The 20,252-nt window shown below is 46.3% G+C and overlaps 1 protein-coding gene across 1 annotated transcript in view; it reads left to right on the top strand.

The window, feature by feature from the left end:
- Positions 1–20,252, top strand: part of A2ML1 (alpha-2-macroglobulin like 1) — a 48,083-nt gene that overhangs the window by 26,245 nt on the left and 1,586 nt on the right. Inside the window, 13 exon segments of the mRNA XM_006172233.1 lie at positions 2,066–2,187; positions 3,019–3,070; positions 3,412–3,495; positions 6,909–7,085; positions 7,213–7,294; positions 7,611–7,767; positions 9,702–9,776; positions 9,932–10,094; positions 13,076–13,290; positions 15,859–16,074; positions 16,244–16,371; positions 16,544–16,634; positions 16,916–16,984. Of these exon segments, the coding sequence (XP_006172295.1) occupies positions 2,066–2,187; positions 3,019–3,070; positions 3,412–3,495; positions 6,909–7,085; positions 7,213–7,294; positions 7,611–7,767; positions 9,702–9,776; positions 9,932–10,094; positions 13,076–13,290; positions 15,859–16,074; positions 16,244–16,371; positions 16,544–16,634; positions 16,916–16,984 (1,631 nt within the window).

Raw genomic sequence — 20,252 nt, 5'->3', positions numbered from 1 at the left:
GGAGGATTTAATCTCACAGCAGGACAGGGATGCAAGGTCATGTACCTAATCGGGCGCGTGGTATGGGCAGGCACTATTCTACCTGCTTTATGTCTTCACTCCCTCACGCCCTCACACTAGCCCTGTGGTATGTCAGTCATTCAGAGATCCAATCTGCCGCTCTAAGTCTGGTCTTCTTCAAATGTGTTAGGTATTTGCTGCTGCGTAACTAATTGCTGCAGAAGGCAGTGGCTTTAAAGAGCAACTTTCTTTTCTTTTTGCTCTAGGGTGTATGTACACACCAGAGAGAAACAGACTGAGAGAGAGAGAGGGATAGAGAGAATGAGAAAGCACCCTCCAGGGGGATTGGCCATGCTTCAATCCCTTCTCCTCTTGGGATTTTGGGCATGCACACACACATGCTGGCTTGTTTTTTAGTCTGGTGGTCTGGGGACTTGAACTGCTCAGTTGGCTACGTGGGACCCAGCTTCCTGAACGTCCATGTCACCTGCTGGCCAAAGAACAATATTCCTTATCACCTACTTTGTGTGCGTCAGTAAGCTGAGTGTAGCTTAGCAAGGCGCCTCTGGCTCAAGGTGCCTCATAACGTGGCTGTCAAGCTGTCACCCAGGATTGTGGTCTCATCCGAAGGCTTGACTAGGAAAGAATTCACATTCGAGCTTCTTCCAAAGCCTCCGTTCTTCACAGGCTGCTAGTTGAAGACATAATCTTTTTTTTGTTGTTGTTGTTGGGGAGATTTTTGCTATAGGGTGTGTATACTTGCTGAGAGACAGAGACAGAAGGTGAGAAATCACCCCCCTGGAGGGATGGCCACACCACAATCCCTTCTCCTCCATTTTCCTTTCAGGATTTGGGGCACACATGCACACGCTCCCAATGTGAGCTTCAAGCTGCCAGGTCTGGGACTCGAACTGTGGTCAGCCATGTGGGAGTCCAGTGATGTAACCATTACATCATTACGTCATCTGTTGGTCCCAAAGACATAGTTCATGACCTCAGTAGTTGGCTAGACACTTTGCTCAGTATCTTATCACATGAATCTCTCCACTGGATGCCGTATCACATGACAGCTGTCTTACCCCAGACTACGTGGTTTGAGAACAGAAGTGTACCCAAGACAGAAGCTGTGGTCTTTTTTATAAGATAATTTCGGGGACAAGCAGTTAGCGTAATGGCTATGTCACTGGACTCCCACGTAGTTGACCACATTTCAAGTCCCGGATCCTGTGGCTTAAAACTCATGCCGGGTGCGTGTGCGTGCGTGCCCAAGATCCCGAGAGGAGAATGGAGGAGAAGGGATTGCGGCGTGACCATCCCCCCCCGGGGGGTGATTTCTCGCTTTCTGTCTCTCTATCTCTCTCTGTCTGTCTGGCGAGCGCACGCGCGCCATAGCAAAAACCTCTCAAAAAAAACCAGAAAAGAAACATGGGGGGGAGGGTGTTAGGGGAGCCGGTGGTGCAGTGGTTAAGGGCTCTGGACTCTCACATGGCCAATTGTGGTTCAGGTCACAGACCAGGCAGCTTGCTTTCTCTCTTTCTCTCTCTCACTTACTCACTCTGTTCTTCTCTGGTCAAATTAAAATAAATAAATAAATAAATAAATAAAGTTAAATAAAATAATTATTTTTTAAAAAATAAGAAAACACTGTGTTGTCAGCAGGTAGTCTGGTGGTTAAGGGTGCTGGACTCCCACATGGCCGACCGTGGTTCAGGTCCTGGACCTGGCTGCTTGCTTTCCCCCCTCTCTCTGTCTCTCTCTCTTGCTCTGTCCCTCTCTGGTCAAATTAAAATAAATAAATAAAATATTTGACCAGAGAGGGATGGAGAGAGACAGAGCGAGAGATGGAAAGTGAGAAAGCAAGCTGCCAGGTCCGGGACTCAAACCGTGGTTGGCCATGCGAGAGTCCAGAGCCCTTAACTACCATACCACCTGCCAGCCCTACTAAGTTAATTCTTTAAAAACGAACAAACAAAAGCTTAAGAAACACTGGTATAAAGGGGGAATACACCCCACGGGTACCTCTGACACTAGGGTTGAAGCCTTCCCTTCTCCTTTTTCTCCCCAGGTCATGTTAACTTCACTGTTAGTACTAAGATTCTTGACAGCAATGAACTCTGTGGGGGCCGGAAGGGGTTTGTTCCTAAAAAGGGCCTGAGCGATACACTCATCAAACCAGTTCTTGTCAAGGTAAGTTCCCTGAAAGTCTAAGCTTCAGGTGGAGAGAGCCGTCCTGGGGATGGTCACTGTCTCTTACTCCAACCCCAGGTAGCTTCTACTTCCTTCTTCCCTGGCCCCTTTCTGCCCTCAAACACTCGCCCAGCCTACGCCCATGGTCTGTGAAAGTGTCTAACACAATACCTGGCACAGTGTAGGCACTCAGTAAACGCGAGTCTCTCTTATTAAAATCCTCAATTTAATAATTAACTGCTTTTTTATTGCATTGTAGACTCCATTGTCAATTCTATTTTTTTTTTCAATTCTATTTTTTTTTTATTTTTATTTTTGGAGAGATTTTTGCTATAGGTCATGTGCACTCACCAGAAAGACAGAGACAGAAAACGAGAAATCACCCCCCAGGGCGGATGGCCATGCCGCAATCCCTTCTCCTCCATTCTCCTCTCAGGATCTTGGGTACGCACGCATACGCACCTGGTGTGAGTTTAAGCCACTGGGTCTGGAACTTGAACCATGGTCGACAACATGGGAGTTCAGCGACATAGCCATTATGCCAACTGCTGGTCCTCCTCAATTCTCTCTTTTATAAGTTCCCTAAACTTGTCCTTAGCCCTAACCCTTGCCCAGGAAGAATCGTACAGAAGGGCCCACCTAGAGTGGAACTGGAGTCGTTCTGAGCTTTGAAGAGCTCTGTCCTCCCGAGTTCTGAGGAGAGCCCTGGGGGCACAGCAGAGGGCCTCTTCTCCCCATTTGGATTTGTGTCCCCCTTTCCATGCCTTCAAAGCCAGCACCCTGACATTCACCTCTACTGTTTTCACCTGCCGGGGTCTCTCTTCACACCAGCCTGAGGGCGTCCTCGTGGAGAAGACACACAGCTCCTTGCTGTGCCCAGGAGGTGGGTAGACTCAGAGGGACTGTGGCGAGGATTCCCTTAGGTGAAGATTTCCATAGGCCAGAGGAAGAATGTATAGGACAAAACCTGCGAGTCTGGGGTGCCCTGGGGCCAGTTAACTGGGCGGCAGGGTGCAGAGGAGAAAATGCACAGCATGGCTGGGAACCTCTTTGGAATTTATTTTCAGCAAAGATCACTAGAAATAGGTTTTAAATATCTACTCTTATCTCACAGAAAGTACCGGGTACAGGAAACTCAGGATTTAAGAAAGTTTTTCTTTCTAGAAAGAAACACACACACACAGTCTCTACCTTCTACGATAGTACCTTCTCTGCCTCTCACAGGAAAGGCGGCTTCAGAGTCCATCTCCCTGGAGCTCCCCGTGGGTGTTGTTCCTGACTCCACCAAGGCTTACGTTTCTGTTCTGGGTAAGCAGCTAGAGATTCTTGGTTTTCTTTCTTTTTTTTTTTTTTGGAGAGTTTTTTTGTTTTATTTTGTTTTGTTTTCCTATAGGTTGCATGTGCTAGCCAGAAAGACAAGAGACAGAGAGACAGAAAGCGAGAAATTACACCCCCCCCCGGGGATGGCCACGCCGCAATCCCTTCTCCATTCTCTTCTCGGGATTTTGGGCACACACATGCGCCGGGCGTGAGGTTAAGCCACTGCATCCGGGACTCGAACCATGGTCGACTACATGGGAGTCCAGCAACATAGCCATTACGCCAACTGCTGGTCCCAGCAGCTAGAGATTCTTGACTTGAGAAAGTCGTGCTTGGAGGCTGCAAAGGTGTGGAGCTGGGTGGCGTGTGTGAGCCCACCGGAAGGACGGCCTGACAGATTAGAGGTGCTAGAGGGATAAGCCTGTTTCATAGACAGAGGACAGATAGAGGGCGAAGGTAGCAGTGTAAAGGGATTAGACCACATCCTGGTTAATAACAAAAGGGAGGGTCTCATGGTGTTGCAGTGGTAAAATACGACGCTGTGAGGCAATCCCATTTGCAAAGATTCCTGGTTCAAGTCCAGAGACCTGCTTAAGTACACCATGCACATGAAGGCCCATGACCTGGGACTGACTAAGGCTGGAGGTGAATCGTGGTGTCCGGACCCTAATGGGGTTGCCATTTCTCTCTCTCTGTTGCTCATGGAAGAAATAAACTGAAAAAAAAAGAATTCAGGGGGCCAGCAGGTGGTGTAGCAGTTACGTGGCTGGACTCCCACGTTTTCTACCAGCTGACCTGAAGCTGACCTGAAACTCACGCCGGGTGCATATGCATGCATGCCCAAGATTCCAGTAGGAAAACGGATGAGAAGGGATGTGTGGCCACCCCCCTGGGGGGCTGATTTGTCACTTTCTTCTCACTGTCTCTGTCTCTCTCCCTCTCTGGAGAGCTCATGTGCCCTGTGGCAAAATTCTCTAAAAAATGCAGAAGGGAATCTGGGCAGGAGGAACTGACAGGTCACTGAAGTTTGGTATGTATTTAGGGTTAGGTTGTCTACAAATTGGTAGAAGGGAGACATACGTGCAGCAACCATTTTAAAAATGAAAAATCTCTTGTGTAGTTTAGGAAGCTATAATCCATCATTTCACATAGGCAGCACGGTACTCTTTAGGCAGACAGGAAACGAGTAAAACGCGTGAGCTTAAAAATCATGTGAAACCTGCTTCTTAATGGGCATGTGACCTTGAGCAAGTTAAGTCAACAATTGCGTCTCTGCTATTCTCTTTGGAAAATAGCGAGAATAACCTGCCTCTCAGGACTGGTGTAAAGAGGAATGTGATACAATTCCCTGGCATAACATGCAGCGCATAGCGGGAATCCTGTGATTTTTTTCCTTCAGTGAATGAGCTGCTGTCTCAAAGAGAACAACCACAACTCCACTCCTTTTTTTTTTTTTTTTTTGGTTTAAAATTTCTTTCTTTCTTTCATGAGCAAGGGTGCCAGACAGACAGAGAGAAAGACAGACAGATGCATCCCGACAGGCTCAGCCCCTAACCCTAGATCATGGGCACGTCTGGGCCTGGTGCACTCAGGGAGGTCCAGACCCAAAGCCAGAACGTTCCCCGCGGGTCAGCCTTACCAAATGTCAGTTTCCCGCTGTACCACTATCTGGCTCCGAATGTCAGGGTTGGTTTTTTTTTTTTTCTTTCTTCTCTTGTCCCTTACCAAAATTTATGCTTAACTGTATTTTTTTATATTATTTCATTTTATTTTTGATTTCTTTTTCAAATAATTTTATCCTTAATAACCTGACAGTAATTCAAAATGAAAAAAAAAAAAAAAAAAAAAAAAGAATTAAACTCATTCCCTTATGGGGGATGCTTCCATGACGGCCTCACACAAGCGTGATAAGAAGGAGCTACGGAAACTGGTTCCAAAGGGACCCAGGGGTAAGAAGGCCTCCCGGCTCCGAGAGCGAGCAGCCTGGCTAGGAGTCTCTGAGGGCAGAGGGGGCAGGAGAGACATGAACTCTCAGGGACTCTCAGAGCACAGGCCGTGGCTGCTGGGCCGTGAGCACCTTGACCAACCATTTCTTGATGGTGACTCTGTGTCGTGAATATTTGTCGTCTGGGGAGAACCGGGCAGGCTGAGCTGAGCAAATCTGCTTTCCCGTTGGGTCTCACTTCCTGGACGTAGAAACCCGATCTCCCTGCTCGTTAGGTGACATTGGAAAGACGCCCAGAGGTTCCAAAGCCTTCCGCTGACTCGTCTCTTACTTTATTTTATTTTTTAAGGTTTTTACCACAGGACTTGTGTGTTTGCCAGAGAGAGACAGAGAGAGGAAAAATGAGAAATCAGCCTCCGGGGATGACCACACTGCAATCCCTTCTCCTCTGTTCTCCTCCTGGGATTTTGGGCACACACACTCACCTGGCATGATTTTCAAGCTATAGGATCAGAACCGGGACTTGAACCATGTGGGAGTCCGGCATCTTAAACCACCATGCCACCTGCATGCCCCAGTTTGACCGTATTTTATTCCCGACCCTGATTTAGCACTCATCCTAGCGTACTCTAGCTCACTGTGAGGAACTTGAGAACAAGGACCTCATTCTGTCCTCGTCCAGCTCCTCCGTGTAATTGACAGTCAGTGCATATTCGCAGATCTGAATGGACCTGTGTCTAAAATGCAGATGTTAATAAGCCTCTTCTGTCAGTCTCACTGCCTCATGAAGGAGTCGGTAGATAGAACTTGGAAAGCGTATCGGGGTGCTGTGTGTTCGGGAAGGCCTTGGTGATCTGGAGGGTGATGAATTTATATGTAAGGGAAACATGGAAAGACTGAGTGCAAGTGCTGCAGATTTTGTTCCGTCACTCGGCAGCTCCAGTGACATGTCTTTGCACAAGCTCCGAGCTCCCTCAGGCGTCTCTGTGGATGTGGCCAATAGTACCCTTAGCATCGTTTATAGGGACTTCCATTGTGATGTGTTGTAATTGCCCGCCGACTGAGCTCTCTGAAGGCAGAGACTGCGTCTGGCCTATCGTAGTAGCCTTGCCAGGCTACACAGTAGGTGCTCATGAAATGATAGCTAATACACATTTTAAAAATGATTTATTTAATTTTATTTAGTATTATAATTTTTTAACGTGCTGCAGGGCACATGCACTCACCAGAAAGAGACACAGAGAGAGAGAAGAAGTGAGAAAGTAAGCCACCAGGTCTGGGACTCGAACCACGGTCAGCCTTGTGGGAGTCCTGTGCCTTAACCACCACACCACCTGCTGGCCCCATACCATGTGTTAAATGAAGGCTAGTAACTTTTGTGTGTGTGTGAAAGCTAGTAACGTGGAAAGGCTCCTCTTTCTCTGTCACCCCCTTTCTCTCTTGTTCTGGGTCCCAGGCGACATTATGGGCACAGCCCTGCAGAACCTGGACAGCCTGGTGCAGATGCCCAGTGGCTGCGGGGAGCAGAACATGGTCATGTTTGCCCCCATCATCTACGTCTTGCAGTACCTGGAGAAAGCAGGGCTGGTGACGGAGGAGATCAGGTCTCGGGCAGTGGGGTTCCTGGAGATAGGTAAGTTGCTTCAGTCTTTCTCTTTTCCTCCAGGGTCTATGATAGGTTGATAAGATGCCCCACATCCTTGAAAGGCTGGGGGATGTTTTCAGTCTTCTGTAATCTGAAACCACATCTGGCTTCCCAGGGTACCAGAGGGAGCTGACCTACAAGCACAGCAATGGCTCGTACAGTGCGTTTGGGGAACAGGATGGAAATGGAAACACCTGGTAAGGTGGCCCCTGAGTTCTCCGCCCAGAGCACCGTTCCAGGCCCTCTGGTGCTGGTCCTCTACCCCGCCTCCAACCCCGACCCTTCCTGCATTCAGTCTTCCACCTCCTGAGGTTCCATCCATCCCAGCCTCACTCTTCTTCTGTTGTCCCTCCCCAGTTCTTGTCCCCTTTAGTGCCCCCTGATGGCCCTCTCTGCTAGGCCTCCTGTGGCGTTATGTGTCTCAGTTCCCTTCTGGAATCACACAGACTTAGAACTTTGTACCCTCACCTGAAAAACCTCGTTGGCCCATGTCTCCCTTTTTTTCCCATGTAGGCTGACAGCCTTTGTCACAAAGTGCTTTGGCCAAGCTCAGAAATTCATCTTCATTGATGACAAGAACATCCGGGATGCTCTCAGCTGGCTAGCCAGCAACCAGCTCCCGAGCGGCTCCTATGCCAACGTGGGACAGCTCCTACACACGGCTATGAAGGTGCAGATCCCGCGGGCCCTGCGCCCCACCGCTGTGTTTGAGAGTACCTCTTCTCTCCGACTGAGCCTAAAGGGCACTGGCCTGGAAGCCAGTCCTCTGCAGGTTTCAGCGCTGGCCCTGGGTGACCTTGGTCAACGTTCCTTCACTGGTCTGGGCCTCCACTTTCCTGTCTGTAAAGTGACAATAAGGCTCTTAAAGCGTGGCCTCCAGATCAGTGGCCTCGGCATCGCTGGGGAACATGTTCGGAACATACCTTCTGACCCCCAGCTCAGATCTCTTGAACGAGAAGCTGGGGGTGTGGCCAGAAACCTGTGTTAATAAGCCTTCTAGATGGTTCCGATTTGGGCTGAAGGTTGGGTCCATGGGACTGGAAGAACTCTGGACTTATTACTGTCTCATCAACTTTGAAGTGAAACCATTTTCTTTGGTGGGGACATGGAGGCAGCCCAGTGTCTTTGTAGTGGGCAATGTTCTAAGCACTTCGTTTATTTTTTAGAGAGAGATTTTTGCTATAGGGTGTGTGTGCATGGGAGAGACAGAAACAGAGAGCGAGAACACGAGAAATCACCCCTCAGGGGGGATGGACATGCCACAATGCCTTCTCTCTTCTCCTTTTGGGATTTTAGGCATGCACACACACATGTGCCTGGCATGAGTTTTTAAGCCACTGGGTCCAGGACTCAAACCCGCACTACGTGGAAGTCCAACAATGTAACCATTACACTACCTGCTAGTCCCAGTACTTTATTTATTTGATAGTGCTTAATATTCAAGCAAGTCGACGAGTTAGGTACTAGGATGCCACTATTCTTCCCATCTTACAGAGGAAGAGCCTGAGGCACGCAGGCGGCGTAACTTGCCCATGCTCGGTGCATGCTACTGAGTGGCAGGGCCGAGCTTTAGCCACACTGCGGTGTGGCTCTGTAGGCACTTCCCTCGCTCATTCAACATATTATCGGCACTCCTCCTGAACCCTGGGTGAGGTGCAGATGCAGTGGGGGCTGTTCAGATCGGAACACATCCGGCAAAAAACGATCTGTATGAGCTTTCCTAGGGAAGTCATTTTCACTACTGTTCCAGGGACTGGGAGGAGTCAATGAGCTAGGTATTGTTGTACCTTATTAAAAATGTCATGTAGGGGTCGGCAGGTGGCATGGAGGCTAAGACCACTGGATCCCACATGGCTGATCCTGCTGTTGGAATCCGGAACCCAGCAGCTTAAAAATCATGCCTGACGCCTGTGCGTGCATGCCCGAAATCCCGAGAAGAGAGTGGAGAAGAGGGGATTGTGTGGCCTGGCCATCCCCACTGAGGGGGGAGTCCTCATCTTCCCTCTCTCTCTCACAAGCGCACAAGCCTTATAGCAAAACAAACAAACAAACAATCAAAATCTCATACAGGTTCAAGTCCCAGTTTCATTTTTTGTTTTACTATTTTTTTTTCTTTTGAGAGAGGTTTTTGCTATAGGGTGTGTGTTCTCGCCAGAGAGACAGAAGTGAGAAATCACCCCCCAGGGTGGATGGTCACGCCGCAGTCCCTTCTCTTCCATTCTCCTCTCGGGATCTCGGGCATGTATGCACACACGCCCAGCGTGAGTTTGAAGTCACCGAGTCCAGGACTCAAACCATGGCTGACTACGTGGGAGTCCAGCGACATAACCATTATGCCATCTGCTGGCCCCAAGTCCCAGTTTTGTTATGTATTGTCCATATAAACTTGAACTGGCTATTTAATTTTTTTAAGTTTTTCTTTTTTAATCCATAGACAAAAGATAGTAATTTAGATTAAAATTTTTTTTAAACTTGCTATTGGACTTTTCTGGGAAAGGCATTTAAAAAAAATCTATCGTATCAAAGAGATGCCTTTTTGCAATTTGCACACAGTTCTTGCAGGTGCTGCTCTGCTCTGGTTTACGTCTTCCTGTTCCCCTTTAGGGTGGGGTTGATGATGAAGTCTCCTTGTCAGCTTACATCACGGCTGCGTTGCTGGAGATGGGGAAAACCACAGAGGTGAGTTTTGCCTGCCCTCCCCTTTATGCTCTTATCACGCCGGTTCCTAGAGACATCCGCATTGTCCATGTCCCCGTTTTAAAGTCAAGGAGGACATGTGGATTTCCTCATTCTAAGTGATGCCGTATAAAGTCAGTTTTCTCTTCCCTTTTTAGGACCCAATGGTGAATCGAGGTCTGCAGTATCTCAAGATCTCGGTCCCCTCCACCTCTGCCCTCTACACGCAGGCCTTACTAGCTTATACCTTCTCCCTGGCTGGAGAAACGGACATCAGAAACCTTCTTCTTGGAAAGTTAGATCAACAGGCTGTTGTCTCAGGTATGTTGTCCCGTGAGCAGTGCTCTAGAATTGGAAAATACCTCGTGAGTTATTTGTCATTCTCCTTAGTCTCCTCTGTCCTGCATGTATATTCAGTTCTAAGGTTCATGTTGTTCAAAGTTGCTAAGTCACAAAATCATTGTTGAGAATTTTGTGAGAAAGCCCAGGTAAGGGACCAGCAGTTAGCGTAATGGCTATGTCGCTGGACTCCCACGTAGTCGACTGCGGTTCATGTCCCGGACCCGGTGACTTAAAACTCATGCCGGGTGCATGTGCGTGCATGCCCAAGATCCCGAGAGGAGAAAGGAGGAGAAGGGATTGTGGCGTGGCTATCCCCCTTGGGGGGTGATTTCTCACTTTCTGTCTCTCGGTCTCTGTCTGTCTGTCTGGCGAGCGCACACACCCAGGTAAGTCCTCAAAGGGCATGATTGTACTTTTCAACTTGAAGAGAAACTGGATGGTAGAAGCCGCTCAGGACGTTTATCGGCATTGTAGAATTGCCTTTTTGGATAGCTTTAAACTTCCTTTGGTGTAGAATCACTTTGGGTGTGTTTTGTTGTATTTTATTTTGTTTGCCAGAGGATATAAGTGCTCACCAGAGAGAGACAGAGAGGGAGAAAGCACCTTCCAGTGGGGTGTGGTCAAGCCACAATCCCTCCTCCTCCACTTGTCCATCCTGTAGGGATTTTGAGCACACCACACACACTCCAGGGTGTTTTCCAAGCTACTAGGACCAGAGCTTGAACCATGATTGGCCATGTAGGATCTGGCTCCCTTACCCACTAGATTAGGGGGCTAACCTGTGTGTTCTTAGAATAATAGTTGATGTTATCATCAATTTTTAAAATAAAATATTTACACATTTTATTGATTTAACTGTGTATTTAAAATTATTATACAGGACATGAGTCTCACCTTTCATTTATATGAATGTCGTGGATGGGTTGTTCTCTCGTAAGGGCTTCGGGTAGTTTCATCTCGTGTGTAGGCGACTCTAGTCACGGCTCGGGGCCACGGACGCTGGGTGGAAGAGCCTGCCTCACTGCACCAGTTTCCTGGGGGTATCTCTTCCCGTTGTCTTGCTTTGCAGGCTCATGTTTTCTGTGATGCGTTTCCAATTAGATTCCTCCTATGGGGTATATAGTGTCTCTAAATTTCTATTTAATTAGACTTCTAATTTACGCTCTTCTCATTTCCATTGGTTCTTTTATTTATTTAATTTTTTGGGGAGAGATTTTCGCTATAGGGCGCGTGCGCTCGCCAGACAGACAGAGAGAGACATAGAGACAGAAAGGGAGAAATCACCCCCCAGGGGGGATGGTCACGCCGCAATCCCTTCTCCTCCATTCTCTTCTCGGGATCTTGGGCATACATGCACATGCGCCCAGCGTGAGCTTTAAGCCACCAGTCCCGGGACGCAAACCACAGTTGACTACGTGGGAGTCCAGCAACATAGCCATTACGCTAACTGCTGGTTCCCTCCATTGGTTCTTCTTTTCCTTCAAGTTACAGGTCATCTTGCATGTCTTAGTGGTCCATTTTGGTTTCATATTCTATCTGATTTTCTTCGAAGTCTATTATTTTATTAAAGAATCTTTTAAATTTAATTTTATTTATTATTATTATTATTTTCCAATTTGACTAGAGAGATAAAGAGGGAAAGTGAGAAAGCAAGCCACCAAGTCCAGGATTAGAACCATGACCAGCCATGTAGGAGTCCAGCGCCTTTAACTACCATGCCAACTGCCACCCCCTCCCCTAAGTATATTTTATTTCATCACCCTCACTAGAACTTTTCAGAGTTCTTACATATAGTCAGCCAGTTTTGTATTTTTTTTGGAGAGGTTTTTGCTATAGGGCACGTGCGCTCGCCAGCCAGACAGAAAGAGACAGAGAGACAGAAAGCGATAAATCACCCCCCAGGGGGGATGGCCACGCCACAATCCCTTCTCCTCCATTCTCCTCTTTGGATCTTGAGCACACAGGCACGCCCGGCGTGAGTTTAAGCCACCGGGTCCGAGACTTGAACCATGGTCGACTACATGGGAGTCCAGCAACATAGCCATTATGCTAACTGTTGGTCCCAGCCAGTTTTTGTTTTTCTTAAAATGTTAAACCTTTTGTTAAGTAAAATAAATGCTGAAAAATTTATAAAATTCTGTAAAACAAAAAATTTCCCCCAAACATATAAGATTTTGTTTTTTTTGTTTTTGTTTTTGCTATAAGGCATGTTTGCTTGAGAGAGACAGAGTGGGGGAAGTGAGAAATCACCCCCCCATTTTACTTTAGGGAATTATGTGTGGGTGTACACACACACACACTTCCATGCATGCACACACACCCCTATGTATACCTCATGATCAATTAATCATTTGATTCATAAAACTCTTTATTTTTAAATTTTTGCTATACAGCAATGTGCATTTGCATGTGTTTATGACAGAGAGAAGGCACCCCCTTGGGGGATGGCCACCCCACAATTCCTTATCCTCCACTCTCCTCTTGGGACTTTGGGCACACACATGCATGTGCCTGGTGTGTGTTTCAAGCTGCTGGATCTGGGACTCCAACTGTGCTGTCAGACTGTGGGATCCAGCCTTCTTAACCACTGTGCCATTAGAAGGCCCTAGAAGTCTTTTCCTACCCATGATTAATTCTCGATTATAATTTTCTCTGCTTTCAGATGCAGCATTTATAAAGCAATTAAGAGAAAGTCAGTATTTTTTTTTTTTTTTGAGAGGTTTTTGCTATAGGGCACATGTGCTTGCCAGAAAGATAGAGACAGAGAGGTGGAAAGCAAAAACTCACCCCCTTCTCCTCCATTCTCCTCTTGGGATCTTGGGCACGCACACACACCTGGCGCGAGTTTAAGCCACCGGGTCTGGGACTCGAACCACAGTCGACTACATGGGAGTTCAGTGACATAGCCATTACGCTAACTGCTGGTCCCGACCTTGTTAATTATGTTTCTCTCTGTGCAGGAGAATCCATTCACTGGAGCCAGACACCTACTGAACCATCCAATGCCAGTCCTTGGTCTGAACCTAAGGCTCTGGACGTGGAAATCACAGCATATGTATTGCTGGCTCTGCTTACCAAGCCGACGCTGACTCAAAAGGAAATAGCCCAGGCCACAAGCATAGTGGCTTGGTTGGCCAAGCAACGCAATGCCTATGGCGGCTTCTCTTCCACTCAGGTAAACAGCCTACTCTCCTCTCCATTGATAGGTAGGATTAGAACATGTGCAGAAATAGAGGAAAAAGTATTGCACTTACTGCTAGGTCCAGGGTCTTATAACTAAGTATATATAGAAAACCATGTGAAAAACATATAGAAGAACCGGGTGTGTGTGCGTGCGTGCCCAAGATCCCGAGAGGAGAATGGAGGAGAAGGAATTGCGGCGTGGCCATCCAGCCCCCCCTGCCCCCCGGGGAGTGATTTATCACTTTCTGTCTCTCTGTCTCTCTCTGTCTCTCTGGCAAGCACATGCGCCCTATAGCAAAAACCTCTCTTTAAAATAATAATAATAAATAAATATATATTCATATATATATGAAGAGGCCGGCAAGTGGCATGGTGGTTAAAGGCACTGGACTCCCACAAGGCGGACCATGGTTCAAGTCCTGGCGTGAGTTTAAGCTGCCGGGTCCAGGACTTGAACCGTGGTCCACTATGTGAGAGTCCAGCGACATAGCCATTGCGGTAACTGCTGGTCCCGGATTTTTGAGTTTTTTAAGCCACCAGATCTGGGACTCGAACTGTGATCGACTATGTGGGAGTCCAGTGACCTAATCATTACACCATCTACTGGTCCCTAAGAAAAAGTCCTTTTGTTCTTTATTCATGACAGAGTGCACATGCACATGTGAGAGTGGGAAAAAAGACGGAGAAAAGAGAAAGCACCCTCCTAGGGTCTGGTCGTGTCTCAGGCTGACCAGGCCGGATTCACACTGTGGTTCATGTGGGATCCCGTTCCTCACGAGCAGCACATCACTGTGCCACAGAGCCAGCCCCAGAATTGCTTTTTAATAAACTCTTTGGCTATTACTTGACATCGCATATCACATATCACCCACACAGGGTTTTCAGCTGGTGGTAAGTTCTCTTTCCGGGAATTGTTTCCATATGTTCAAGCAGCGAAGCCCTCCCTGGCCCCAATTCACAAAGGGTTGACAAAAATTGATTATAGCTGGCCAAGCTGTGCACGTATCCCTTGATCACAGCTTCCCTGGGTGAGTGACCGGCCTTCTTATTTAAAGGGCAGCAGTGATATCTAAATATGAATGTGCATTCTTGTCTGGATACGAAGAAGTGGGGTTTCTGTCCTCTATAATTGATTTTTGTTTTAAAGAGTTATGTAATTTAACTTTATTTCTTTACTTATTTTTTAATTTGACCAGAGAAGGACAGAGAGAGAGAGAGGGAATGTGAGGAAGCAAGCCACCAGGTCCGAGACTCGAACCTCACTCCGCCATATGGGAGTCCAACACCTTAACCACCATGGCCATCTGTCAGCCCATCTATAATAGATATTTTACAAAGTTTTTTTTTGTTTGTTTGCTTTTTTTTTTTTAGAGGTTTTCACTATATGGCGCGTGCGCTTGCCAGACAGAGAGAAACAGAGAGACAGAAAGCGAGAAATCACCCCCCAGGGGGGATGACCACGCCGCAATCCCTTCTCCTCCATTCTCCTCTCGGGATCTTGGGCACGCACGCACATGTGCCCGGCGTGAATTTTAAGCCACTGGGTCCGGGACGCGAACCGCAGTCGACTACGTGGGAGTCCAGCGACATAGCCGTTACGCTAACTGCTGGTTTCCAGATATTCTACAAAGTTGTCAAATATGTAGAAATTCTGATAGCATGGAGCAAGATATGACAATTTCATTGAACACCACGCCCTTTTTTCTCTCCCCAAGATGTGGTTTATATAAACCATATTTTCAGAAGGGAAAATTTCAAACTGAATGATACCAGGTCTCTTAGTGACAGTTTATCTGTCTTAGTTCTAGTTGAAGAAGAGACTGTCACATGTCATAATGGCTAAGAAGCTGTGGCCTCACCCTCTCCAGCTGTGACATAGAAAATCATTCCATAGGGGCCAGCAGATGGCGTAATGGTTATGTTGCTGGACTCCAACATGGCCACTGTGTTTCAAATCCTGGCCCCGGCAGCTTGAAACTCATGCCAGGTGCATGTGCACGCCTGCCCAAAATCCCAAGAGGAGAATGGAAAAGAAGTGGCATGGCCGTCTCCCCCAGTGTATGTGGGGGGGGGTGTGATTTCTCGCTTTCTGTCTCTCTTTCTCTGTCAAGTGCATGCGTCCTATAGCAAAAATCAAAAGAAAGGAAAAAAAAAAATCACACAGTTAAATAACTCCACAGACTATGCAATTTCCAGAGCTATCAAGTTACTGTTGTTTCCGTTCCAAATAAGAACAGTACAAAATATATACCGAACAGTCAGCCACTTGCGTCTAGCCGTAATCTGTTCTGAAGCTGTGTCCGATTTCTGAATCTGAGTTGATTAGATTACCCCAGTGACCTATGGCTGCTCATGAATAACTTGATGGTGATTTTCTGTGCAAACAAGATACCGTGGTTCCTATGTGACTTCCCTGGAGAAGGCGAATGTAGTTCTCGAGATCGTTAGAAGAGGTATACAAGCCAGATAACAACAACCAGATGTGTGGATGATGTACTTGTTTAGCGGTAATCCCAATGGCTCAGAAAATGGTAAGCATATGCCCGATTGTTTTCCGCAGGACACTGTGGTTGCTCTCCAAGCCCTTGCCAAATACGCCACGACTGCCTACGTGCCGTCGGAGAGGGTCAGTCTGGCTGTCAGATCCACTGAGGGTTTCCAGCACACGTTCAGTGTACAGTCTGCCAACAGGCTGGTGCTTCAGCAGCAGACCCTGCCTGACGTCCCTGGAACCTACACCCTGGAGGCCTCCGGCCAGGGCTGTGTCTATGCACAGGTATGCCGAGAGCCGGGAGGGCGAGTGTCCCTTGGAAAGAGTCGGAGGGCGTCACCGCAGAAAGAACCTTCCCTTCCTTTCCATCTTATTTGTGAGGCGGATAGTTTGAACTGTGCGGTCTCTAACGTGCTTTCCACTCCTAACTTGGTTATCTATTTTTCCCTACTAGGTAGTGCTGAGATACAATATCCTCCCTCCTAAAACTGTGGACACCTTCAGCCTTAGTGTGGAGATGGGAAAAGCTACATGTGGGCAACTCACTTCACCTCGATCCTTGAAGCTCACTTTCCACATCAGGTGAGGGAAGCTGAGGTGGGAGTAGGGGCGTCTGGGTCATAGGGGCTGAGCTGGGGTGTGTGTGTGTGTGTGTGTGTGTGTGCGCGCGCACGTGAGCATGCACACTGCGGATACAGGATGCATGAGAGCAGAAGTAGTAGGCTCATGCGTGTCTGCCTCTTCCTGCCCTCAGCTACGTGGGCAGTCGCAGCTCTTCCAACATGGCTATTGTGGAAGTGAAGATGCTGTCTGGGTTCAGTCCCGTGGAGGGCACCAGTCAATTCGTGAGTAACTTGTGTTTTCTTCACTCAACTAGCTCTGAGGGGTCCTAGCATCACCTCAAGAAGCTGGTGAAGTGGACATCATGGTGTGTGTAATGGGCATAGCAAGCACGTGTGCACGCATGTCCACACACAACCGTGATCAGAGGATCTATTATAAATGAGCTGCAAATTTGCATCAGACGTATGAACTGGGACCTGGAACAGTCTTGGTTCCTGTTTCCTGCCTTTCTCACAGTGTATATGTGGTATATGGTATATATGCTTCCGACTTTCTTTCTCAGCTTCTCCAGCAACCACTGGTGAAGAAGGTTGAGTCTGGAGGTGACACACTCAACATCTACCTGGAGGAGGTAGGTACTCTGGGGCTGGGAGTCAGAGCCTGCCTGCCTACGTGTCTTTGTGACTTCCCCTTCAGTTTCCGTATACCAGGATCACATTCGGGGGTTGGGGGGCTGACGGGGGAGTGCACAGCTGCGAAATGCGCTGTACCCCCATGCTGTGTACAGAGAACTCCCGGTACACTCTAGGGGAGCACTGTCCAACCGTGTAATGTGAGCGGTCTATGTTGTGTAAAAATTCCTATTGTAGTAGCCACACCTTAAAAAGCAGAAAAATGAGGGCCAGCAGGTGGCATGCTGGTTGAGGCACTGGACTCCCACATGGCTGCTACAGTTCGAGTCCTGGTCCTGGAGCCTTGAGGATCAACTTAGTGTGTGTGTGAGTGTGAGTGTGAGTGTGTGTGTACATGCCCCAAATCCTGAGAGAACAATGGAGAATGGACTGTGGCATAGCCATCTCCCTGGGGGTGATTTCTCACTTTCCCTCTCTCTTTTTGTCTCTCTCTGGCAAGGGAATGTGCCCTATAACAACAACCAAAAAAAACCCTAACAAAAAGGGGAGCAGGTGGCTTGGTGGTTACAGCACTGTATTCCCACGTGGCCGAGTGCTCAACAGTCACGATTAACATGTAGCTCTAGAGTGTAATGTGGTGGTGAGTAGCAGAAGCTTCGAAGCCAGACTGGCTGTGACTTCGGGCAGGTTGTTAAACGGTTCTATTTCCACAGCTGGAGAATGAGTGTGAGCAGTGGTAAAAATCTCCATCTATCAGATCGAGTAGGAAAAAATCAAATAGTGATTATCTCACAGAGCTACCTAAAGGGTTAAATTATTTAAGGCATGTTAAAATGCTTAGAACTGAGGGCTGGTAGGTCACAGGTAGTTAAGGAGTTGGACTCCAACATGGCCTACTGCAGTTTGAGTCCCAAACCAGGCAAATTGTTTTGTCAGTTATAAATTTTTGTCAAAACATTAATTATGACTATAATCCTAATGTCATATCCTTAAAAAAGTTCACAAAAAAATTTAAAATATGCTCTTACAAATACCAGTTTCTAAAAATCTAATCATTTAACTAAGTAAAATTTTCATTTCCTATATAAACTAATTTTCTAAACTATTAAACCAAAATTAACCAAAAACAAAGTTTAACAAAATTACATATTAAATACCAATATAATACACCTAGTTAAAAAAATAAAATTGATATAAAAATATAAATCCAATATTAAACATAAACCCATAAAAACATTGCTGCCTAGTTCTAAGTCCTCCTTACAATTCTTATTATTAAATTAACATGCTTTAATTATTCCTATTGTTAGTCTTTAAATTTTATAAAATTAAAAGAATCTGTTAATAAAGTTGTTCAATTTTACATTAAAAAATTATTAAAACAAGTTTTGTTACTATTGTTTGTTTATACATGTTCAGAAAACATAAACAATTAATAAAAATTAGGCCTATATATCAAAGACATAAACTATAAACTCCTGTCCAAAAACTTAATAAAATAAGTCTCAAAAAAACAAAATAAAACAAGTTAAGACTAATACTCCTAACTGCCTCCTCCCTCCCTGCCTTCTTTTTTTTTTTTTGGAGAGGTTTTTTGCTATAGGGCGCGTGCGCTCGCCAGACAGACAGAGAGACAGAAAGTGAGAAATCATCCCCCAGGGGAGATGGCCACGCCGCAATCCCTTCTCCTCCATTCTCCTCTTGGGATCTTGGGCACGCACGCACACGCGCACACACGCCCGGCGTGAGTTTTAAGCCACCGGGTCCAGGGCGTGAACCGCGGTCGACTACGTGGGAGTCCAGTGACATAGCCATTACGCTAACTGCTGGTCCCCCCTCCCTGCCTTCTTATACTCCTATTTCTCTTTAAGCCTCTTTCCCACTAAATTCTTCCCTTAATTAAATAACCAAAAAGTCTAGGAAAAAGTTTAAATTAAAACTATATTCTCCAACTAGCATTTAATTCCACTTGTTATTATAATTAATATTATTACTTTAATTTGACCAGAGAGAGACAGAAAGAGAGAGAGAGAGAGATATTTCTCTTTAAGCCTCTTTCCCACTAAATTCTTCCCTTAATTAAATAACCAAAAAGTCTAGGAAAAAGTTTAAATTAAAACTATATTCTCCAACTAGTATTTAATTCCACTTGTTATTATAATTAATATTATTACTTTAATTTGACCAGAGAGAGAGAGAAAAGGAAAGTGAGAAGGCAAGTTGCCAGGCCCAGGACTCAAACCATGATCTGCCACGTGGGAATCCAGCACTCTTAACCACCACACCACCTGCTGACTCCACAGTGGATGATTTCTATCTCTCTTGTCTCTCTCTTGTGAAAGGCTGTATATTAAATTTTGTACATAAACAGCAGTTTGTCTATTTCGTTTTCTTACCCTAACATGACTGTCTACTTCGATAAACCTACTTACTCTTCCCATAAAAAAATAACTTGCACTAGCCATACAAAAAACCATATCCAAAACAACATCCTATACCTACTACTGTCTTCGCTAGTTATCGCCGGCCCCCTTAGTCAGACTTTAGTGGTCGTTCATTCAGTTACACTCTACGGTAATCTTTCCAGTGAGTGCATGCACCCTATAGCGGGGGTGGGGGGACTCAAAAAATTATCCAGTTATTGTTTTATTTACCCATTTATCTCTTAGGTAGTCAGGAAAGTCATGATGTATTTTGTTGTTGTTGTTGTTAAAGAATTGTTTTATTTAACTTTATATATTTATTTTAATTTGACCAGAGAGGGACAGTGTGAGGGAGAGAGAGAGAAAGTGAAAAAGCAGGCTGCCAGGTCCGGGGCTCGAATTGCAGTTGGCCATGTGGGAGTCCAGTGTCCTTAACCGCCACACCACCTGCCGACCCTTTTTTTTTTGTTTTTCTATGCAAAAAGGTGTCATGCCTTTCCCAACGACCCAATATATATTTCTGTCAGTTTTTTCTTGAGTCTGTGTAATTAGATGCGTATTTATGATGATTTCGTACCCACCGTGTTTAAGTCTCACAATGGCCGCCCTTATACATAAGAAGACTGAGCGTGGAATGAGGAAGAGGCTTGTTCTAGTTGCACTGTGACTCACTCAGTCCCCCCCACCAAAGGGATGATTTCTCAGTTTCCCTCTTGCTTGCTCTCTCTCTGTCTCTCTCTAGCAAGCACATGTGCCCTATAGCAAAACAAAACAAAACAAAACAAAACAAAACAAAAGCAAAAAAAAAAAAAAAAAAAAAAAAAAAAAAAAAAAAAAAAAAAAA

The sequence above is a fragment of the Tupaia chinensis genome, unplaced genomic scaffold (assembly GCF_000334495.1).
Source record: "Tupaia chinensis unplaced genomic scaffold, TupChi_1.0 Scaffold000183_1, whole genome shotgun sequence".
Classification (NCBI taxonomy): domain Eukaryota; kingdom Metazoa; phylum Chordata; class Mammalia; order Scandentia; family Tupaiidae; genus Tupaia; species Tupaia belangeri.
This window is presented reverse-complemented; position numbering and strand designations above follow the sequence as displayed.